Below are 25791 nucleotides of genomic sequence, written 5' to 3' on the forward strand. Positions count from 1 at the left end.
CTAAAAATTCTGAGGTGAATTTAACATAGTACATTATTCTGAAGTTGAGCTTTTCCTGAGTCAAGGAACATTTTAATTTTCTCCTTTTTTAACATGAAGATAACTATATCATACATATAAATAGATATGTATACTTCCAAGTATTCTTCCAATAAATACTAAATGACATAGTTTTAGGGAATCTTAAGTCTTAGAACATGAGTCAAAAGCAAATTATGATAAAAAGTGACAGTAAGTTGACACCCCCTCCTTATCAAAAGCTGGGCAAATGGTTCATGAGAAATGGAGGAAACCTTATAGAAGTTGAAAAGAACCTAAGACTATCTAATCCAATTACTTCATTTTATGGCTAAGAAGAATGAGATTGAATGACTTGTCCTGAGTCAATGATGAGTCCCTACTATGTGTAAGGCACCAAGCTAGGTAGTAATAGAGGCAGAATTGAATTTTAGGTTTCCTGATTCCCTGGCCAATAGTAGATAGTGCTATACTTGGAGTCAGGAAGATCTGAGTTCATATCCTAACAGACACTTAGAATGGATAAGTCACTTAACCATTAACTGCCTCAGTTTCCCTATTTGTAAAATGTGGATAAGACTAGCACCTAACTCCCTGGATTGTTGTGAGGATGCCATAAAATATTTGTAAAGTGCTTTGCAAACCTTACAGTACTATATAAATGCTAGTTGTTGTCATTATTATTAGTTCATTAAGCCTCTGCTTTTTATCCTATGAAACAATGGTGATATGGGAATAATGTCTTGTTTTGATAAAGTACTTGTTTAACTAAGGTAACTTCCTTAACATACAACTGGTCACATAAATAGAGGCTTGTAAGAAGTAGGAGATGCCTGGTGAAGGTCAAAACCCTTCTTTAAAATGTCTTCTAAGCATTTTATAAGACTAGGATTAAGCCTCTATGATCCTGTTGAGAAGAAAATGTAGCATACAGAGAATAAAGGGAGGCAGCACTAGACAGGAGAAAAAGCACTGGTCCTTCAGTCGAAGGATCTGGGTTGACATTCCACGGGGTGATCTGGGTCAAGCCACTTAACCCTCCCTTGGACTCTCCATTTCCTCATCTGTGAAATGAGGACATTAGACTAGATGGCCTTTGAGGTCCCTTCTGCCTGTAGATCTAAGGTCCTAAAGAGAAACAGAGAAAATATAAAGCAATGATTTCTGAATACTATTAGGAGCCTACAGGATCAAGACATATCTCTCCCTATTGCCCCTCCCTTCTTCCCTTCTCCCCCATTCTCTCTCCCCCTTCCTTCCCCCCTCTCTCTCCCTCCCTCTCTCCCTTCCTTCTCTCTCTCTCTCTCTCTCTCTCTCTCTCTCTCTCTCTTTCTCTCTTTCTCTGCCTGTCTTTGTCTCTGACCACCCCAATAAAAGCCCCATCAACCATATATAAAAGCTATGGCCTTTCTCCTGTTCTTGGAGATAGGTATCCCAGAGAAGGTCTCTGAACCATCTCCCCATCTTTCTTGGTCAACTTTCTCTAGTGCCTTAATAAAAGATTATTTTATTCTGATTGGATTTGTGTACAAGAAGATGTAATTCTTTTAAGGAGGAATAACAAAGGACCCCCAGCACCAATTTCCCTGTGACAGTCAGTATATTCAACCTCCCATGCTCTGAATTCCACTTTGCTTCTCTCTCTCTTCAATTCAACAAGTGAGAACATTTAATAAGTGACTCCTGTAATAGTCATTCTGTCAAGATTTGGACAGGCTGCCTTATGAAAGGCACCTAAGTGGCTGAAGTGTTGTATCAGGTGTCCCAAAAGTCAGGCTTAAGCTTAATATTGTACTAAGACATTTTGGGACACCCTGTATTTCTTCCCAATCTGGGATGAGAGGAAGCTAGAGAATTCAGGATCAAGACAGGAAGGTAGAATTTTCCACTACAGTGGGAGTCTAAGAAATTTCTCTGTAGAAGAATGAAGACAGTGAGCAGCAGCATGAGCCATAAAAGTAATAGCAGAAAGACTGTGTTTTCCAGGAGACTCACTCTGAGCAGCTGGAGCCCTTTCCTTCCCCTGGATCGACACTGGGCTTATTAACAGTATCCAACAGGGAGTGACTGAATTATGCCAAGTCAGAGAAACCACTGAAACAATGGCAAATTTACTTCATTCTCCACATCTCCCTTCAGTTTTATTGTCATGAGCAATAAGTGGCAAGATGCATTATTAAGTATATCTGTTATTTCAAATTGTGCTTAATGGTTATTTGTATTTTTATGATAATGATTTTGTACATAAAGAAATTTAGTTGCCTTCTGAGTTGATATTCTTGCTACAATGTGAAAAGGAAAGTATGAAAGGGAAAGGAAGGACCTGAGAATAATTGATTTTACTAGAGGGAACTGTCTAGAAGACCACCAACATGGTTTGTAAATCAATGGATTTCTGGGGTATTCAGAACATTTACAAATTTCATTTATAATCTGTGTTTTTAAGCTTTTTATATTGTCTTTTTTTTTTCTGCGGGGCAATGAGGGTTAAGTGACTTGCTCAGGGTCACACAGCTACTAAGTGTCAAGTGTCTGAGGCTGGATTTGAACATTTGAACTCAGGTCCTCCTGAATCCAGGGACTGTCCTTTATCCATTGCACCACCTAGCTGTCCCCTCATTATAATATTTGTTCTCTCATTACTTGTTAACCAATCAGAGTTCATTGCCACCCTCAGGAACATCCACTCTTCCAAGTGGGTGCTAGCATGATTAATAAAATGATTACCCAGAAACTATGTTTCTTGAATGCTTTATACATGACACAGACATGGTTAGAAAGAATGAAACCCAACCACTCCTCCTCATCCAAAAGACCATCAAAAATGGGTACCATTACTATCAGTAAAGGCCTCTCAAAGTTGTTGAGGTAGATATACAGGAAAATAAGATGTAATACCTGCTCTGACAAGACCTACAAGATGAGAAATGGACATGTATACAATAAGCAGAGAGGTTATAGGCAATGAATGAGAGAAGTACAAATTAACATGAAAGTTCAAAGAAGAAAATAGTCAATCTCATCTCTAGGTAATCATTTCAACTGAACTGGGTTCATTGCCTTCAAGCTAGAAGGTCCTTTAGACATCATCTAATACAACCTCTTCCCTTTATGGATGAGGAAAAAGGGGCTCAGAGAGGTTAAAGAGACTTTCCCAAGGTCTCAAAATGGTAACTAGCAGTTGGGATCTAATTCCAGGTCTTAACTCCGAGTCCAGTATTCTATCTACTTTGTGCTTAGGTATGCTTTATTAATGTTTCTCCAAAAATCAGTATAATATTGGTCAAGGACATGGCATAGAGCAAGAAATAGAATTCATGTAATTCAAAACAAAGCTGAAAACACAAGAAACTTGAGTATAGGATCTGAGAAATATAAGGAAATAAGATTCATGAGATTAAAACAGAGTAAAATAGGGAACACGAGTTAAAAATGGATCCATTAATTTAACTCTTTAAACAGCCTATCACACTTAGTTGTTAGTTTTCAATGGATACAACAGGAAATAAAATGGAATTTTTTCCATTACTTGCATAATACTAGAATATAATTCATACTAAAATTATCCCTAAAACACTTAGAATTAGACAATAAAACTAGAAGAATAACAACCATGTTTTATGCCAAGAGATAATAGAATGCATCTATGAAGAATGTCTGTGAATGAAGTACTATATACTTAACTTGGTAGCGAAGAGTAAAGTCTTATGAAACTGAATAAAAAATGGAGAGGCTTGAAATAGTAGATGGTGAGGTGGCATGACTGTCAAGAAGATCTGATTTCTAATCCTGCTTCTGACACATGCCAATGGTGTCACCCAGGGTAAATCACTTAACCTGCAAGGACACCCAGGCAACTCTAAGATTATAAGTTTCTGAGCAGATACTAATATGCCTTGGGAGGCTATGTAGTACAGTGGACAAAGCTCTGGGCCTGGAGTCAGGAAGACCTGAGTTCAAATATGGCCTCAAACATTTACTAGCTGTTTGAGCCTCAGCAAGTCATTTAACCCTGTTTATTTTGGGTTTCCTCATATATAAAATGAGGTAGAGAAGGAAACAGCAAACCATTCTAGTATCTTTGTCAAGAAAACTGCAAACTGGGTCTCAAAGAGTCAGACATGACTGAAAAGGACTAAACAACAAAAAACTGATATATTTGATAGAGTTTCTTCAATGTGAAGCTCCCTATACCAGCGATTTCACTAGCCATTTCATAGGTATGCTCACAAACACACCCACAAATACACACACACACACACACACATACACACACACAACCAAAGTCCTTCTGTAGCTCTTTAAAGCAAAGATCAGATATCATAATAAGACACACTATGAGAGGAACAACTAAAATACTAATATACTTCATAAACTTGAATTATAAAGGCTGATATTTTTGTGCATCACTTAAATTTAATTATAGCAAAAAAACTTAATTCCAAGAGTGCCAAGGATACTTACCTGGCCCTAGGACCTGGTAAGAACTACTTTCCTGATGTCTGCTATCATAATCCCAGGGGACAAAAAGGAATTTGCCAATCACCTGAGGGTAAACCACACTTCTCCTTCAATGTGGAAAAGAGACCTTTTAGACTTAAGTGTGATAGGCCACAGATTTAGCTGTATTGCACAGTCAGAGCAATTTTTGTTTTTCATCCACTTTATTTCTTTCCAATAAGGATAATTAGATTGATATCTGATTCATTACTATATATTTCAATAAGAAGTCTTTATAGTATTATGAGATTCAAAACAAAGTATTATGGGATCCAGGGCAACTATGTAATACAGTGGATAGAGTTCTAGGCCTGGAGTCAAGAAGACTCATCTTCCTGAGTTCAAATCTGGCCTCAGACACTTATTGGCTGTGTAACCCCAGGCAAATCACTTAACCCTGTTTGCCTTAGTTTTCTTTATCTCTAAAATGAGCTGGAGAAGGAAATGGCAAATTAATCCAGTATCTTTGCCAAGAAAATCCCAAATGGGGTCACGAAGAGTCAGACATGATTGAAACAACTGAACAACAACAAATTATGGGATCCAGTTGCCTACTGTTCAGCATATTCATAAAACTTTGCTATCAATATAGAATTCTTCCTTTGTTCTTTGAACAAAATCTTATCCATAATAGAGAGGTTGCCTGCTTTGATTGTTTTAACAAGGATACACTCAGTGCATACATAGACCATGACCACAAAGATTTTATACCTGGAAGGACTTGCATGAACTGATGATGAGTGAAATGAGCAGAACCAGAAGAACATTGTACACAGTATCATCAACATTATGTATTGATCAACTGTGATAGACTAAATTCTTCTCACCAATCCAATGGTACAAGAAAGTTCCAAAGGACTCATGATGGAAAAGGCTCTCCAAATCCAGAAAAAAAGGAACTTTGGAATATGGATGCTGAGTGGACCATACTATTTCTTTTGTTTTTGGTGCTGTTGTTTTTCTTTTTTGAGGTTTTTCCTTTTTTGTTCTGATTCTTCTCTTACAACATGACTAATGCAGAAATATGTTTAATTATATATATATATCAGATTACCTACTGTCTAGAGGTGAGGGAGGGAGGGGACAGAGGAAGAAAAAATTTGAAACTGGAAATCTTATCTAAACAAATGTTGAAAACCAAAATAATTAATTAATTAATAAAAAAGATTTTATAGAAATAAGAAAATTATCATGTAGATAAGTAGTTGCTGCTGGTTTTCTATTCTTGGTTAAAAGCACCATCTGTGATCTTTTCTACTCTAGGCAGCTAAGTAAATAGTAGATAAAAGTACTGGATCTGGCATCAGAAAGACCTTGAGTTTAAATTTGATCTCAGACTTTGACCCAGGGCAAGCCACTTAACCTTTATCTGCTTCAGATTCCTCACCTATAAAATGGGAAGTATAAGCATTTACCTCCCAGGGCTATTGTGAGAATCAAATAAGATAATCTTTATAAGGCATTTTGCACACCTTAAGGTGCTACATAAATGCTAGCTATTCTTTCAAATCTTCCCTTCTGTGAGATAACTTAAGAATCAGTGCATTAAAACACTAAAGATCTTTGGTGTGTATATTAAGTGACCAGCCCCTCTCCTGATGTCATTTTTTTAAGAGCCATTGGGCACTTCATTGCCTTAATACATCATGTATAGTGGTGGTATAGTCCAGATGTAAGAGTTCCATTGTCATCAATAATACAAATAAATTTCTTCAAAAACTCAGGAGATGTATTCCATTTCACTTATATGGTTTGTTATCTCTACTTTTTTTTGGGGGGGGGAGTGAGGCAGTTGGGGTTAAGTGACTTGCCCATGGTCACACAGCTAGTAAGTGTCAAGTTTCTGAGGTCGGATTTGAACTCAGGTCCTCCTACCTCCAGGCCCTGTGCTCTATCCACTCTGACACCTAGCTGCCCCTATCTGTACTATTTTTAATGTCATCTATAAGTGTTCTTAAGGCAATATGGCTTAACTGGCCTGTTAAACTTTTTTCAGTCTCATTTTCTTCTCATTCATTTCATGAGATTCATTTCATTTTCCAGGCTCACTTTGATGACTCCTTTCCCCCTCCCTCCAAATCATCCTCTGGTGTTCAATCTTCTGGAAATAAGCCTTTCCATACTTAACTAAGCAGACCTGAAGACACCTGGCCTGGTATAACTTTCTTGATCTGTATTTAAAGTCTTTCCAGCTAGACTTCCCCTTCCACCCCCATAACTTTCAAAAGCCAAAAGTTATCTCCAGGATAAGATAAGACTTTGGAGTCTTTATTTAATTTTTTTTAGTGAGGCAATTGGGGTTAAGTGACTTGCCCAAGGTCACACAACTAATAAGTGTTAAGTGTCTGAGGCCAGATTTGAACTTAGGTACTCCTCACTCCAGGGCCAGTGCTCTATCCACTGCACCACCTAGCTGCCTCTGTGATCTATGCTATTTTGATAAGGTCATTCAACCCTGAGCCCAGCCACTTCAAAGAATCTCAGAGGCAGATGGAAGAATGTTATTCTCCCTTCCTCTTTATATTATATATTATATATTAAATTATATACAATATATATAACATACACATCTAGAAGAGGAGAATTAAGAAAATACTGAAATTGAGAATAGATAACACTTTTATCTCCAAATTTGTTTCATATAAAAGCTAAATGAGTCCTATATTCAGTGTTACTTTTCCTTGTTTGTTAGGGTTTTCTTTGCCCTTTCAGGAAACTCATATTTACCCTCCATAACTCCCCTTCTCTGACCCCGACTTTTTACAGAGAAGTCGATGCTAAGAGAAGTGCTACCTCCATATATTCTAAGATGGCAAAGATAAAGGGATAGGCTGCAACAAGGTGGATGATAGAGAGGAAGAAGGGTATATAGTAGAGAGTCACTGAAGCTGAAGTTAGCAGAGTTGTAGATTCAATTCATGGCTCTAACACTCCAGCACCCTGGATGAATAATTTAACATCTTGGAGCCCTAGTTTTATCATCTATAGAAATGAGAATACCCGGGGGGGCAGTTAGGTGGCTCAGTGGATAAAGCACCGGCCCTGGATTCAGTAGTACCTGAGTTCAAATCCCGCCTCACACACTTGACACTAGCTATGTGACCCTGAGCAAGTCACTTAACCCCTATTGCTCTACAAAAAAAAAAAAGAAATGAGAATACTTGCACTGCCCATCCCCCAGAGTAATTTGATAGATATACAGGTAAATAAATCATTTACTAAGCAAATGGTATATGTCAGGTCCTGTGCTAAGCATTGAGGACACAGAAATAAACAATCAAAACAATTCCTGGCCTCAAGGAACTTAAATTCTAATGAGTAAAGAAAACACAGAAAAGTAAACTTGGCAGTCAGGAGTAGAGGGGAGAGGACAGTAAGGTACTGCACTCTGTGGTGCAACATGGTTTGGGGCTGGTGGCCAGGAAGCAAGGTGAAACTCGGTTTGGTACAATTTAAATCAAAAGATCACCTATCAGTGCCCAAGACATTTCTAGACTCAAAGTACAATTTTTCAATAGGAAGGAAATTGGGATGATAGCCAAAATGGAGTATATTTATATGTATATGTGTATATGTGTATGTCTATATATTTGTATGTATGTGTTTGTGCATATGTGTGCATAGGTTAATGAGTGTGCTTGTTCATGCATATGTGTATATTCACATGCACACTGCATCATATTCATATGAGCATATAAACAAATGTAAATGGATATATGTAAGTGACTATATGTAAAGAACTGTATCAGAGTCACCTGTTATTATTTTAAATACATAGGCTGTATTCTGAGACAAACAAGGATCTGTGGTAACCCAAAAGCCATAAAAATTAAAATCATCTATGACATTACTAGACCCAGTGTGAAGTGTTATGGAAGATGCTGAGAAATACAAGAGGTCATGCCTTAAAGGAGGTTAGACTGTAGTTGAGCATCCAGGGAACACTTGCCTCGCAAAGGCCCTGCAGTTAGCAAATATCTCTCTTATTTACTAGGTCTTTATTCCTCAGGGCTGTACAGTTCTGATTTTCTGGGGGAAAATCTGTAAGTAGTTTCTTCACCCTAGTTGCCCTTCTCCATTTTATTCAAACCAAATGTGCTTTTTAATTCCACAGATGGGGCTTTTTGGTAGGTCTATTTTTGTTTCAAGTAAACTGGTGGGCATCCCAGAGAGAACTTTTGGCTCATGTAGAAAGCCTGGAGGTGGGATCAATAACAAGTTGCTTCATTTGCTCATTGCACACACCACAGTAACATATGGCCCTAAAATGCAATCTGTGACCTAAGCCCTGTGTTACACTTTACAATGTTAAAAGCTATGGAATTGTCATAGGATGTGCCATGTGGGAATTCTGAGGAAGGAAGCTGAGAGGTATTAAAACAGATGGGGAGGTTAGCCATTCCACTGCTGGATTTCAGTTAGCAGCAGGACAGCCATTGTTTTTTTTTATACCTGAGCTCTGATTCAGGAAGTACAGGGCATTTCTTCCCTGATTTCTTTGATCCAGAGTATAGGAAATGATTTCCCATGGCAATGGGATAAAGGCCATTCAAACATATAGCAACCTAAAAATGAAAGTAGAAAGCTCTTTGCAAATAAAATTAACCAAAATTGTCTCTCTAAGACAGCTATGTTGTTTATGCAAATCAGGAGTGGAGCTGAATTATTCATGGAGATGACAAGAATCAAGGTCTTCAGGCATGAAGATGTGGCCCTCCCTAGCTGAGAAATATGCACAGGGACAGGGAAGGCCAGAAAGCAGAAGCAATCCTTAAAATGAGTGTACATGGCAGCTAGGTGGCACAGTGGATAAAGCACTGGCCCTGGATTCAGGAGGACGTGAGTTCAAATCCGACCTCAGACACTTGACACTTACTAGCTGTGTGACCCTGGGCAAGTCACTTAACCGTCACTGCCCCATAAAAAAGAAAAATGATAGTATGCCCTGGTATTCCAGCCATTTCTTCTCTGCACAGTGTTCTTGATGAGTGTTGGACATCAGCCAAGCACTCGTGTTGTCACTAACAGTCAGGGGATTATTGCCCAACTGCCTCTAAATGCAAATTAGATTTCCTTAAATCAGAAACTATTTTAAAAACCACACCACAACAGCAGTTATGCATACCCTTATGTACTTTGACATAATACTATAAATACCACAAAAATGTCTCAAACTTTTCTTAAATTAAAAAAAAATTAGAGAGATGAAGTGACTTGTCCAAGGGCATACATGTAATTTGTAAAAAAGCCAGTACTTGATCCCTGGTCAGCTGACCCATCATGAAATGAATAGCTTTGAAGATCACTTAAAGAAATTGGGGTGTTTAGAGAAGAGAAGACTTAGGGAAAACAAGAAGCTGTGTTCAGTGTTCAAAGAACTTCCACAAGAAAGAGGAATTACACTTGCTATGCTTGGCTAACAAAGCCTGATTTAGAAGCAATTGATGAAAATTGAAGAGAGGCAAAATTTAGCTCAATTAAGAAAAAAAAAATGTTTATTAACTAGAGCTCAAAGATAGCATGGAACAGTGAAAGGGGCATTAACTTGGAGTTAGAGAACCTTATTTCAAATTGAAGCTTTGCAATTTATTCTATATATTACCTTAGTCAAGTCATTTCATCTCTGTGGGCCTTATCTGTAAAAAGGGTTTGGATGTGATGACCTTGAAGTGCCCTACTACTTCTTGATTTATAATCCTGTGAAGAATGGAATGAGTTTCTGTGAGAGGTAATTAGTTTCTGCACATGAAAGGTCTTTAAGGAAGATGCTGCAGATGGAACTCTTGTTTGGGTTAAAATAGATGGCATTTGAGGTCCCTCCTAACTGTAAGAGTCTGTGATTTCCTTTGAACAAATCATTATATTTCCCTAAAATCATTTCATAAATATGAGCTTGTTGTAGAAGGTCAAGTAGAGGAGGTAGGTTTTCGACTGGATCTTGAAGAACTGAAGGGGCAGGAAAAATAGGATATTCTGGGCAGCAAAAGCCACAAAAGACCTGGAGTTGCCAATGATCATAAGGCTATTGGAATATCATGGAACTCAGGAACTCTGAAGAAAAATAGTAGAAGATAAAAAGGGGTGTACTGGAGATAGTTCATATTGGATGGAGAGAACCAACTGTTACATTTTAAGGGTGAGCATTTTCACTCTGAAATCAGCAAATATTACAAATTAGGCCTTGATTTGTTGTTTTGTTGGGGTTTTAAATTAAGAAAGTGACAGAGAATGTGTTGACAATGCAGATTAAAGTTAAAAGTGTGTCATGTTCACATTTTCAGAGAGCTAAGACGTGCCAGCACACCCCTGAAAAGAAGGCTGGATGGGTAGACGAGGACTTAAGGACCAAGCTAAAGTTCAGGCCAGAGGGACCCTTAAGAATGTTGGTGAAGAGAAATGTCAAAATTCATATGAGTTGTACAATCTCCTTCAATACTGTTCTTTCCACTTCTGCTGACATTAGTATTCCTATAGAATGAGGGTGGGAGTAGAAGGCAGTGAGGAGCCAGAGTTATGGAAGAGGTTCAAAAAATCCAACCCTATGTGGACGGGCGTATATACAATGTATGATGATAGTGGATATGGAATTGAAACAATTAGTATAATGGCCAAATAGTGGTGGGGGAGAGTTTAAGCAGGAATATGCTTAAAAGGACTGCCTTGGTATAATATATCATGAATTTAGAGCCAGAAGGAATCTGACAAGTCATCTAGTCCAAATCCCTAATTTTAGAAATCAGGCAACTGAAGCCCAGAGAATTTTTTTTTTTTTAGTGAGGCAATTGGGGTTAAGTGACTTGCCCAGGGTCACACAACTAGTAAGTGTTAATTGTCTGAGGCTGGATTTGAACTCAGGTACTCCTGACTCCAGGGCCGGTGCTCCATCCACTGCGCCACCTAGCTGCCCCTGAAGCCCAGAGAATTTAATAGACTTAGCCATGGACAAAGAAGTAATAGGTAGGTCCTCTGATGCCAAGGCCAAAGCTTTTCTTTTTTCTCCCCATTTTACCATATTTCTACGTGTCCTTGGAAGCTTATAGAAAGACACCTCTTGGGTGAAAAAAAAGGCACTTGAAAAAATGTTATTTTTTATGGGCCCTTAAAGGGCTCAATTTATCTTAAAAACAGTTTGAAAATCTGGAAGATAATGTCATCCTATAAAGTATCACTAATCAATCAATAAACCACTGAGTGCTACCCTGGGATTTGAAAGGTTAGTATAATTATTTAAATACCTAATTATTTCAAAATTATAACAACCATTAGGGAGAATGTAACGCTCTATTTTTCAGAAATCGAATAGATGTACAAAGTTAGGCAAAATTTTGGGCACTGATTTATCAGCACACATAATTATTCCTTTCCCTTAGCCCTGTCTTTCAGATATGTAGCATGCATGGATTTATGCTCAAAAATATCTAAAATAATCAGAATTAATGAATGCTGCATCTGAGTTGCCAGAGTAACTAATTTGAAAATATAATCAGAATCCAATTCACTAAATTCTTCAAACACCTTCAAAAAATCTCAGTGAAATTTGCTAAATATCCATTTAAATGCTTTGTCACTCCAATTTGTTTCTTTATTAAGGGAAAGTAATTTGGCATTTTAAAAAATCTCCATTTGGCTTGGACAAAATTCAGTAAATGAAAATTGATAATGCCAATGTGCAACAGTAGTAACTTAATGTGCAACTAAGTTAGTCAAGCAGCATAAATTATATCCAATTATTTCCAATGACCTTACTTTTATTGCTCATTTATCATGAAATGGCCAGGTTCATATATCCTCCATATCTTTTCTCTCTTGCCTTTATTAACTCTATGTGGGCAAAAATAAAAGATAAAGGGAGCCAGGCTGCAGTCAGGAAGGTGGTAGAACATTTACCCTGAATATTAAGGCAGACAGGTGTTGCTACTGCTACCATTGCCAAAATTATGTTTTAATATGTTTACTGACCAGTAAGAGCAGAACCACAGCTGTGCCTATACTATCCCAAATGAGAGAGACAGAGAGGAGACTGAGAGAGGGAGAGGGAGACAGAGACAGACAGACACAAAGAAAGAGAGAGAGAGAGAGAGAGAGAGAGAGAGAGAGAGAGAGAGAGAGAGAGAGAGAGAGAGAGAGAGAGAGAGAGAGAGAGAGAGAGATATTATTAGGAATGGGCACCATAGTTTCCAGTAGTATTATTAGTCATGAATCTGTCTTCAGCTCAACTACATTGCAATTCATAGTTCTACTACATACATAGTTTGTTTTCATAATATCCAAGATCCAGTTGAAAACTGTAAGTTGCAAACAACTTGATTTTTTTATCTGCAAAAATGTTGAACATCTGGATAGTTTTGAATACACTGATATATTTTATGAAATTCTTCAGTTTTCATAGAAATGGTGGTATATTATGAGGGAGCCACTTATGCAGACACCATTCTAGAGTATCCTTAAATTCAGGCAACCCACTTTTTTGTTCATAGTCTGCCCCTAGTAAAAATCCTAAATTGAGTGCAAGATTACACTAGATGATTATAAAGGTCTTTTCTAAAACTAATATTTTATATTCTAAATCTGACTCAGGTCTGAGTTTCCTTGGGTGTCAATCATTTTTTTAAATCATTCAAATTCCTGGATTTTTATAATAATTAAGCTATGTATTATTACTTATACTGTATGTAAATATCTGTTATGCCAAAATGATTCCATATAATTCATTTGATTCTTTTCTCATCTAACACATTAAACAACCCCACCCCCAACCCAAAACTGCTACCTATTTAAGAAATAAATCTCTATCACTGTGAAGCCAACTTTTTGTGATGATATATTCAAGTGTGTAGAATTACTTGTACCACTAATTTGGCTCATAAGCCAAATCACAGAAGGAACTGGATGAGGAACAGCATGATAGCAATTGTAGCCAAGGAAGTAACCTCCTAAGGCAAGATACTAAGTTCATCCAAAAATCAAATCAGTAATGTAGGAAATGACAGCCACAGAGTTTACACTAGATCTATTATTGCTCAAGAAAGAAAGTAAAATGATTGATTGGAGGGACACTATTCTCAGTTAGAAATAAATTCCTGTGGAAAACCAGCCTGATCTTTTGGGGGAAAATGAAATGTTGGCATGCTCTACAAGATATTTTTGAAGTAAAATTCATGACTTGATTGTCAAACTTTAGCTTGACAGCCATGGAGCTACTGGCTCATCAACTTGCTAATTCAAACTTCTTTTTCAACTTCAGATGTGATTATGTATTTTAAAACGAAGGACATTAAGCTGTTTAACTAATCATTGTAGACAGCTGCAATGAAGCCAAGCTTCCATTTGAAAACGCTGGTTGTTGTTTTTGTTTGTTTGTTTGTTTTTTAAATGCTCTCTTAAAACACTCTTAAGGAAGAGAAAATGGTCCTTTTGGAACACAACTACTGCAATGGGGGAATAGGAGGAAATAAGCAGCCAATTCAAATCTGATGATGTACCTGTTAAGGCTAAGGAAAGACTGTGCTTATAAAAGAGGATTCATGAGAGGTTAGGAAGAATTATTTTAAAAACACTATGGGAAAATGACAAGGGTAAACATGGAATCAATCAATCAAACAACAAACTCCTACTATGTGTCAAGTACTGTGCTAAGGACAAAAAATGAAGAATTTTCTCAGTTAAGGTTTCATATTCAAGTTAGGTAAACAACTAATAGATATCTATCTATACCTCCAACTATTTACACTTAAATATGTATCTATATTTCTAGATATATACATAGATAGATGATAGATATAGGTATAAAAACCTAAAGTTATTCCCCAATAAATAAGGAGTTAAATGATATGAACAGTTCTCAAGAGAATTTAAATGATTAACTATGTGAAAGAAGGCTCAAAATCACTAATTATAAGAAAAATGTACATCAAAACAACCCTCACGTTTCACATTAAATTCTGAAATTTGGCAAAGAAGACAAAAGATGTTGGAGGTATTGTGGGATGACAGGCTTACTAATGCATTGTTGGTGCATCTGTGAATTAGAACAAATGTTTAGGAAAACCATTTGGAATTATTGAAATTAAATGACTAAACTATCTATACTCTTTGACTAGAGATTACACTACTTATACCTCAGAGAGGTCACAGATATGAAGAAAGCACCAAAATACACCAAAATATTTGTAATAACATTTATCTTATAACAAAGTCTCAGAAACAAAGTAGATATCCATCATTTGAGGAATGGATAAATAAATAGTGGCACATGAATGCAAAGGAATATTGCTGTGCTATAAGAAACATAATGAGCTTAGAGTTCAATGAGAAAAAATATAAACATATAATATATATAGCATAAATGCAAAATAAATATTTATGCTGCGTATATAATATATTTACATTTAAATAATAATATAATATTAAATTATATAAGGTAATTTGGGAGAATGGCCACTAACTATTGGGGGATCAAGAAAGGCTTCTTTGAGAATGTTAGTAAGGAATGAGTGCATTCCAGGCATGGGGGGGAGGGGGATAGCTAGTGCAAAGGCATGGAAAGGTGGAAGAGCTGGGAGGAAAGAATAAGCATTTATATAATGTCTAATATGTGTCAAATATTGTCAAATAATCACTTACATAAACATTATCACATTTGATCCTCACAACAACCCTGGGAAACAAAAGTTTATTATTATTCCCATTTTAAATTTGAAGAAACTGAAACAACCAGGGCTTAAGTGACTTGCTTAGGGTCGTACAGCTAGGAAGTATGAGGCCAAATTTGAACTCGGGTTTTCCTGACTCTAAGCCCAGATATTCACTGTGCCACTAATCTCATAGAGAAAATTGTATGTTGTATATGATGAACAGAAAGTCAGTTTAACAGAGTCACAGGGTGTGCTAGAAAGAATAAGAATGTCGACACTTGGAAAGATAGGTTGGGGACAAGTTGAATAGGGCTATAAAAGCCAAGTAAGAAATTGTCTTTTATACCAGATATGATAGAAAACCATAGGAGTTGGTTAGTTGGTTGAATAGAGGAGTCATATAGTCAGATTTACTTTTTTTTTTCAGGGCAATGAGGGTTAAGTGACTTGCCCAGGGTCACACAGCTAGTAAGTGTAAAGTGTCTGAGGCTGCATTTGAACTTAGGTCCTCCAGAATCTAGGGCCAGTGCTTTATCCACTGCGCCACCTATCTGCCCCATAAGGAAAGTCTTTTTTTTCTTTTTTTTTTTTTGGTTGGGCAATGAGGGTTAAGTGACTTTCCCAGGGTCACACAGCTAGTAAGTGTCAAGTGTCTAAGGTTAGATTTGAACTCAAGTCCTCCTGAATCCAGGGCTATGCTTTATCCACTATGCCACCTAGCTGCCCCCAGATTTATTCTTTTTTTTTTGGCGAGGCAATTGAGGTTAAGTGACTTGCCCAGGGTCACGCAGCTAGTAAGTGTTAAGTGTCTGAGGTCGGATTTGAACTCAGGTCCTCCTGACTCCAGGACCGGTGCTCTATCCAATGTGCCACCTAGCTCCGCGCCCCCCCCCCAAGATTTATTCTTAAGGAAAATTACTTTGGCAGCAATGTATAAGGTGGAGTGGAATATTAAGGAGACAAATTATGAGACTATTTAAATAATCTAGGCAAAAAGTAATGAGATCCTTGATTAAGGTGGTTTGGGTGGAGAAAAGGGGTTGAATACAAGAAGTATTGTGAAGGTAGAAATAGCAAGATTATATAACCGATTGGACATATAGGGTTGGGGAGGATAAAGAGTCCAAGATGATGTTGAGATTATGAATTTGGGACTCTGGGAGGATAAGCAGAATTTATTTCAATAGAAATAAGGAAATTTGGGAGGGGCAAAGATAATTCCATTTTAGACATGTTGAGTTTAAGGACACACAGCTTGAAAGATCCAACAGGCAATTGGAGTAGAATGCGGCATATATATATATATATATGTGTGTGTGTGTGTGTGTATATGTATATACACATATACATATGTGTGTATCCCATCTTTATAACTTTGTATCAGCCATCCCCCAAGTCTTGAATACTGTCCCTCATTACCTCCACCTCAGAGAATCCCTTGTTTCCTTCAAGATCAGGTCTTAAGTGACTTGCCCAGGGTCGCAGTGTCAAATGACAGTTATGCTTACCTTTAGTAGTCAGCTAATAGACACAAATAACTCAATGCAAAGAGGGACCCATAAGAACAAAAGTAATAGAACACTAGTGTCATAAATCTGGGTCATACTGGGCCACAACTACACACATCATAAATGGGAAGAGTGGGCTTCCACAGAGTACACTAGCAGAGAGGCACACACATAAAGAACAAACACTCCATCGCTTCAAATCTCTTTCTCCTTGTAGTGCTCTCATGCTGTTTCTCTTGGGTATAGTATCTCTTTTAAGGTCATGTACTGGACCCTTTATGCCTATTCTCCTCAGAGTTCAGCTCCCAAGCTGGCTCTTACTGATGCACAGAGCCCACATTCCTCTGAGTCCTGCTTCAACCTACATTTTTAAACATGTTCTTGGCCCTTTAAAAGACCAGCAGAGAGCCAGCTAATTGTTTGGCCAGTTTAGTTTCCTTCTAATTTCATCAAGTTTGAATCATAAACTTTTTCATCTCTCCTAAAGGAGGAATGGTTAGCACTTTCTCATTCCATCCATATGGCTAAAGAACACTATCATAACTTATAAACAAGTAATACATATAAATACTTTCTGAACTTCATTTAAGATCTTAACACCTTGATTTTCTTACCTATCTTAGATTGTATCATTTCATCAACTGGTCTGACGGGGGGAAGTCTTGGGATCTCTTGATCAAATCCTCCTCATCTTTCACTAAACTCTACCCTTACATAAGCATTTGCTTTCCCTAGCAAAATCAACTTGGTTGATTGAGGTACAATTGTACATAGTTCCAATTCTAGATAAGCTAGTAATAATTTGGGGATGCTCAAACACTGTCTTTTTCCAGTGCATTCAGAGTCTCAGCAAAGTGAATGTGGTGCAGTTCTTAGACAATACAAAAATTAATGATCTTCCGTGAAAGCCCTGGCCTGCTTCTGTCCCTTATATTATATAATTCATCAGCTATGCTCCAAACAAAGCAATTATTTGTTCAACTACTACATATATGTGTATGTATATGTGTATATTATATATACTACGTATATAACTATTATATATACCACATATGAATATATGAAGATATAGAGGGTGGGATAAATTTAATGAATATAATATATAGACATAAATATATGTGTGAATTATATATGTATACATATATAATTTGGGAGGTATATGTATATCTTGTATATATAATATGTGTACAAGAGAGAGCAAAATATACAAAGATATGTGACGTATAGTTTACATATTATATATAGCTCCAGGGTTTAGCACAGTATCTGACATATAATAGGCACTTAAAAATTTTTATTGATTGGTGTGTGTGTGTGTGTGTGTGTGTGTGTGTATGTGTGTACCCACAGTTGTTATTCAATTGTTTCAGTCATGTCCAATTCTTTACAACCCCATTTGGGGTTATCTTGGAAAAGATACTGAAGTGGTTTGCCATTTCCATCTCCAGCTCATTTTACAGATGAGGAAACTGAGGCAAACAGGGTATAGTGACTTCCCTAGAATCACACAGCTAGCAAATATCTGAGGCCTGATTTGAACTCAGGTCTTCCTGACTCCAGAGCTGGCGCTCTATCCGTTGTGCCACCTAGCTGCCCATACATACACACATATACGCCTTTTTATAAATACTTATATTAAAATACCTAAATAATTATGCAATATAAGCTTTTGTGTGTATACACACAAACACACATCCAGGACTATGATTTCATTGATGTAGGAAATATCTTCTAAAGAAATATATTTTACCAATACAAATTGGCAGCTAATAGTCTTAGAGAATTCCCAAGGGGGAATGAGAGGTTAAATGATTTGCCATGAGTCATAATCAATGCGTGGACTTGAACCCAGAACTCGAACCCAGACTCTCAGGCCAGTTTTCTAGCAATTATGCCGCATGGCCTTTCATATTTGGGGTAACCTATTATTTACTAGACTGAAGTGAAACACTTTAGATAGTCAAGTCTCCATGGAGTTTTTAGTTCTAGGTTTATTTAGGGTTATTTTGGGGGGGGAAGATGTTGAACCCTCCACAGAGAGATTACTTTTCTCTAGGAAAACATTCCACTATTTACTAAATTCAGTGTCACTGCTTCCATATATCAAACTTGATGATTGTTGCTGTGTATATATATGTGTGTGTGTATCTGTATATACATATAAACAAACATGAAATAATGCATATATGTGTAACCTATACATGTACGCATGCATGTGTACATATAATAGAGTACTGTAGTTCTTTTGTCTGACAAGAAAGAAAACAACTGACCTTATAACATCCATTATTTTAGCTTCCTTTCAATTTTAGTGTATTTTTTCTAAGCTAAATATTCTTGGTATTTTAACCTTTACACAAAGGTTATATTTGCTAACCCCTTTTGATTGTCTATCACTCAGATTCATTTTTAGCTTTTCCACTTACTCAAGCTATAAAGCTCAGATTTTACCACCATTTCAAGAATGTATTCAAAGAACAAACTCTCCATTTAATGTTGGATTTAATCCCCAAGGATTTTAAGAAAAATTCTTTTGCCAAAAATCTCACTTAGCTAATCTTGATTTGACTTTAACTATATCTGTAACTAGTATATTTTAACTTTTAATTGCCATGGATTTTATATGCATATTTAGCATTCAATTTTAAGTGACTCCTGAACAATTTTTTACATAGTATTTTTTGCTCGCTTCTGACATTTAGAATTCTCATATGATTGACATCCTGGAATACCACTACTAAGGGTATCTCTTCATATCTCCTAGGACTCTTTCATACCTTTCGGTCAAGATTGAAGAAGGCACTCACCCTAGAACTACTCTGCACAAAGGTTAGAGAAGCTTGTTCCAAACTAAAGATTTCAATAAATCACTTAGCAAATACTATAATAATGTCTATTTCATATTTTATGAAGTAGAAATACATATTGATTCACTATTAATAACTTTCATTTGTGTACATTTAAAATTTTTTAAACCTCCTATACCAAAGTTAAAAAAGTAATTTCATTTAAAATCACAAACTTCGCTCCTATCTCCTTTCTGTCACATAATCTTTTTCATGGAGATTAATAGTAAAATTAATAAAGACTGAGAACATTTTGTTCTTATAGTAGATTCCCTCTTGTTTTAGTCCTTTCCAATACAATATTTGAACTCCTGCAACATGAAATAAATTACAAGAAACAAGTTTACTAAGGTAGTTTAGCAAACTCAGTAGTGAGTGAAATTAGTTTTAAAAGATACACTTGGGAGATTAACTGACAGATTGTGCATTTTAAAAAATGTGATCACATGTATATTTGGAAAAATACAACTAAATATCTGGAAGCAAAAATCAAATTCACTGATCAAATATCTTTCTTAATGTGGTTTCTGTTCCTAAGAAAAAGGATAAATAAATGCCCTGCGTTAAAACCCAATTCGCGATTAAAAGAAAAATATGTATATTACTATGTCATTCTCTTCATTAAGTTGGGTAACCCACATCTTTATCATTTATTTTAACATGCATTTTGTCTCTGTGATGTATGTCTAACTTATCAAGATTCCATATCAGGACACAGGTAAAGCGTTTTGGAAAGTGGGCAAAGCTTTGCTAGATGTTCTCAGGAGTCAGAATTCCAGCATACTCATGTCACCCAGGGACATTTCTAAACCTAGAATGATGTTCATCAAAATACAAGAGAATGATGATCTTCATTTTCTATGGCTGAAAACATCAAAGCAATATTGTAAAATCTCACAAATCCATAATTCCTTCCCTCAAAATACATAATTAGGAAAGACAAAAGGCTTACAAACTGAAGCTGTTAATATTTCAACAGAATAGTCTTGTTTCCCCCCTGTAATTTATAGAGTGGAATTTAAGTTATTGGAAAGGCATATGTAGATACCATCAGACTTTAATGGAATATTGGATTTTCACTCCACAATGACAACACTAATCTGATGAATCATAGAAAACCTAGAAGTGTGTGTGTGTGTGTGTGTGTGTGTGTGTGTACGTGCGCGCGCGTGTTTGCCAGAGGATTTTGAAAATGTATTTCCACCAAACCTTTCCATAAGAAAAAAAAGAGAAAAAAAAGTCCGACATGTGCAGAACCTAGCAAGGACCGACTCTCCCCACCCCCATCCCCCAAGAGGTTGAATCTTGTGCTGTTCTTTCTCTGATCTCATTAAGAGATTTCTGTCTCCGGGGGGCGCTCCAGATCGCCAGCCTGAGTGGACCATCCACCCCTTTCCTGGTTTTCTGATTTCCCTAAAAAGTAGACAGGGCGTCCATTCCTTCTCCTTCCCACCTGTCCTCTTATTCTCCTTACCTGATGATCACAAACATGACCAATGAGTTGCCCACCAAGCCCACCACAAACACCACGGAGTAGACCGCTGTGATGATGATGGGGATGGCAGGGGAGATGTGCGTGTGGTTCAGCTGCTGGTCCTCATAGCTGTCACTCTCGTTGCTATCCTGGTCGGCCCATCCTGGAAACCAGTTGCTGCTATTGGGCAGCAGGCAGGAGCCTGGGGGGCAGGTCGGGCCCAGATCCCCGCGGAAGATCTGCACGGGGGACTCCATTGAGAGGCAGGCTGGAGCAGAATGAAGGGGACAAGGAGGCTGGAAGCCAGAAGATACGTAAGCCTGAGGAAGGGAGAAAAGAAAGAGTGTCTATGGGTGCTGGGAGAAACGCGAGGCAAACTTTTTCCTTGTGCAAATCTCAAGTTTCACGAAGCATAAAGGAACACAGAACCGTGGATCTGAAGGAGGAACCGACTTTAGAGATCTAGTCTAAACCCTTTATTTTACACATGCACAGATGAGTCCATCGACATCCAGAGAGGGCAAACGATTGCCCAAGGGCACACGAGTGTTGTAAATCACAGTGCCAGGATGAAAACTCTGTCTCCAAACCCACAACTCTCTCTCTTCTATGCACCACTGGGCTACTTTGAAGGGGAGAGACTTTTTACATTGTTCCAGGTCCACACGCTCCACCCCACCCCCAGGGCGAAACATCAGCTCGCCACCCCCTCCCCCCCCCCAAAGTGTCTAGACAGAGCTTTAGGATACTAATGAAGAAGGTGAGAGCACAGATCAAACATGCGAACACACACACACACACACACACACACACACACACACACACAAGTTGCTGTTTCCTTATCCTTGACAGACCGTGGGTGAATTGGGTGGTATGCTATGAAGCTACAATGAAAGGGACTCTTCTTCCCGTGTTATGTTACAAGCGCGCCCTGACCCTGAATTCTTCCCACACCGGTGTAACCCGTGGAAGAAGGTTGGGGAAGGATGGACTCGGCATCCCCAAGGACAATGAAATGGAAAAACACCCCGTCGCCCCACGAAGCTCACCTCTGTCCCTTTGCAGGATCGCCCCTGGACAGTGCCTCTTCAAAGTCCAGGCGAGCTCTTTTAGATCTCCCAGGTACTCGCTGGCCGGACAGCCTCAGTGCTGGATGTGCTGGCACATCTGCGCCACGAGGTGAAGCCCCAGTGGAGCAAAGCAATGGGTTTTTGTTGTTATTGGTGTGAGTTAGCGGCTGCAGCTACAGCTGCAGCAACCGCTGCCGACTCTCCCTTTCCCCCCTGTCGTTCGCCTGGCTCCGACTCCTGTTGACGCCGCCAGTTCTCTGCCAGCCTCTCCAGCCAACAGCGCTCTGGACTAATGGGCACACACTCTCTTTTAGCTCTGTCTCCACTGCAGCTTACAAGCTGTCAGGCTCACATGACTTCTAACTCAACTCCCAGGCAGTGAAACACTGAAAAGGAAGATAGACCAGGGAGAAAGGGCGACCCTGCTGTAAACTGTACATATTTTTACACACTTGGCAAAGTTCCTGTCCCCATCACCAAGTCTTCAAGACAAAGCTCGTTAAAGTCCCTGCTGAGGCTGTTGCTACAGCAATATTCAGTGTTCTCTGCCTGTGAAACACTGACCTTACTAACCCAATCCAGGCATGCCCCCTTGAATTCATAAAAATCACCCCCAAAGTACACACTTCTTTGAAAGGTCATTATGCTTCAACATGGCTTCCTCTGTTTTGTTCTCATAACCCAGAATCTAGAGATTGCTGTGTTTGTTTCCCTTAATTTGTAAACGTCTAGAAGAAAGACATGCAAGTCTTATGTAAGCAAGGATGGTGCTACTGGGAAGAAATGCTGGGAGTTACAGTGCATGGCATATCTTGAACTACATAGTGGAAAGAGCTATGAATGTGGACTGAAAGGCTCTGGGTTCAAATTCTAGCTTTGCTGTTTGCTACCTAGTGACACTGCAAAAGGCACTTAAGGCCTCATTTTGTTCATCTATAAAATGGAAGTGTGGGTCTGAATGACCTTTGAGGTCTCTTGCAGTTCTAAATCTGTGATCTTGTAACTGTAGGAACAACTTGCAGGAAATAATTACTTTGGGTCAGAAGAAAAGTTAGAGCTGGTTTACCTCTTCCTAAGATAGATAAGGAAGAGGCAGGTGGAAACGAGTCAGTTATAATGAGAACAGATTACAAAATCTGATTTAAGACTTAAATAGGATATTTGTGTTTATTTAATTCCTTTCAGTTCCCTCATCCTGACTGTAACAATAGCTTTGTTCACTCTCTATACACCCACCCTCTCCATTACTAGTATTGAGATACTTAACTAAGTCTTCTAGAGAACATTAAAAATAAACTGTTTGCTTTAGTTATATATACACAGATGTGCACCATAACTGTATACATACAGATATAGTGTCTATACTGGTGTATGTGTATGGGTGTATATATTATATTTATATGTATGTATGTATGTGAACATGTGCATATATATAAATATGTGTATATGTACATATACAAACTGCTGATGAGTATAAATTTGTAGAGACATATAGGGTGTCTCAAAGTGCATGAAGAATTTTGGGACAAATGATATATAAATGATATGCATGCCTATATGCACATATATACACATACAGATATACAAACATTTATCCATCTCTATGTCTTCATTCTTTGCCAAATAAATAGAATAAAATGAAACCTTAAATAGGAGGAGCATTTAAAAAACCTTCAGGTGGATCTTGTTGCTAAGGGAAACTAGAGTATCTCTGTATACACTCAGACCAGACGCTTCTACGGAGTCTGGCTCTCAAACATATAAGATTTAATCACGGGATTGATAAAACTTATAAAGACAAATAACTTTTTTAAATGTTATCCACGGTATAGAGGTTTAGATTATTTATATACACATTTACATATATGTTATATGTGTGGACATAAACACATATTCATATTCACCCACACAGAGACACAACTATATGCACTCACACAACCACATACATACATATATACATATACACACAAGTATATGTATACTATATATATGTTATTTTTCACCTGGGGTGACATGAACAAAAAGCTAATTCTAGACGGTCTTCATTAAATGCTTTAGTAGGGAGAAGAACAATAGGTTGGGAATCAAGCTGAGTTCAAATACTGATTCTGCTACTACTGACCTTGGAAAAGTTATTTTGCCTTTGATTCCTCACTTTCTTCACTTTTTTTTTTGTGAGGCAATTGGGGCTAAGTGACTTGCCCAGGGTCACACAGCTAGTTAAGTGTTAAGTGTCTGAGGCCGGATTTGAACTCAGGTACTCCTGACTCCAGGGCCGGTGCTCCATCCACACTTTCTTCACTTTTAAACCGAAGGAATTGGACTAGATGATGTTTAAATTTCCTTCCGCTCCTAAGCCAATGATAAAGGGCTTTGAAAAAAGTCAAAAGCATGATTCAAATATTAGATAGCCTTCACTCAATTATTTAATAAATATTTATTAAGCATCTGTCCCTGGGGGAAATATAGAGGAATATGTTACATTACAACTTGCCTTTTACATGGTTATTTCATAGCAACAACGAACAGTAGCTTAAACTCTATTCTGATTGCAAATCCTGCATTTTTTCTACTGAGGAAAAAATGTAATCATAACTGAATGTATTAGAATAGATTGACTATGCCTATGGTATGTGAAATTTTTAAAATTAAGGAAACAATATTATATATAATTTCTGAAAATTGTTATTGTTTTTCCTTCATTCTCAAAGAGGACCATGACACCAGGTTGATGCCACGACTTGCATTGAATTGGATTTAAGTGAGGGAAGGGTGTGCATGGTAACCAACCTTACTCTTTCCTCCAGAACCATCTGAATCCAGTAGCAAGACATATATCAGGAAGACTGACTATGACCCCAGCTGTTTAAGGCAATCAGGGTTGTGACTTGCCCAGGGTCTTACAGTTAGTAAGTGTCTGAGGGAAAATTTGAACACAAGTCCTCTGAAATTCAGGGCCAGTGTTCTATACAGTGTACTACCTATCATAGTACCTAGCTGCTACCTATCATAACTTAAAAAAAATAATGTGGCCCACTCAATACCAAGCAATACTGTATCTATCAGACAACCTGCCTGTACCTCCCCTCAGGAACTCAGGGAAGTAGCTGGCAATCACTCTTAGCTCTGTCCCTGTATGAGTAGTTTCCAGGTGTTTGTCATCTTCCATTAGTCTAGGGGTGTGTATATTTCCTTCTAATCCTTTTATTCAGTTTGTTGCTCCCCTTCTCCACCTACTTATCAACTCCCATTATTACATCTCTGACAGAGTTTCTCATATATTTACTTCTTTTAGGGTAATTAATTTATTAACCATTTACTAAGAGTAAATAAAAGGCAATAAAAGCAGAAGCATTATTCACATTGTGTTATTTAAAATTCTAAATGTGGGTTCTAATCTGTCCCCCCAGTTTTGGGGGAAACTGACTAAAAATCACTGATAAATGAGTTTAGGTTTTTTAAGGGTTTATTGAAAGATAGTAAAAGAAAGAGAAAGATTGAGAACAGATTTCCTATAACCTGGCAATCCTAACCTTCCTAAACTCCCCCTTCTGAAATCTTCTGCCACCACACCGATCTCTTGCACCAAAAAAAGCAAGCATTCTGTCGCCAGTGTCCACTTCCTCCTTCATGTTCTCCTCCAAGAAATTCGAGGTTCTTCAAGCTGATTGGCTAGTGTCTCAATGTAAAGTTCAAAGTTTTTGGCTTCTGAGAACAATACCTTCTTAAGTACCCTCAAGT

At 37.7% G+C, this 25791-nt stretch overlaps 1 protein-coding gene across 1 annotated transcript in view; it reads right to left on the reverse strand.

Annotated features, from left to right (window-relative positions):
- OPRK1 (opioid receptor kappa 1) overlaps positions 1 to 22525 on the reverse strand; it is a 37335-nt gene extending 14810 nt beyond the window's left edge. The window contains exons 1-2 of the mRNA XM_043977994.1: positions 22030 to 22525; positions 20981 to 21300 (exon numbers count right to left, since the gene is read on the reverse strand). Coding sequence (XP_043833929.1) covers positions 20981 to 21237 — 257 coding nt within the window. The 5' untranslated portion in view covers positions 21238 to 21300; positions 22030 to 22525. The remainder of the gene's footprint in view (positions 1 to 20980; positions 21301 to 22029) is intronic.
- Positions 22526 to 25791: the final 3266 nt, after the last annotated feature.

The sequence above is a fragment of the Dromiciops gliroides genome, chromosome 1, assembly GCF_019393635.1.
Source record: "Dromiciops gliroides isolate mDroGli1 chromosome 1, mDroGli1.pri, whole genome shotgun sequence".
NCBI lineage: Eukaryota > Metazoa > Chordata > Mammalia > Microbiotheria > Microbiotheriidae > Dromiciops > Dromiciops gliroides.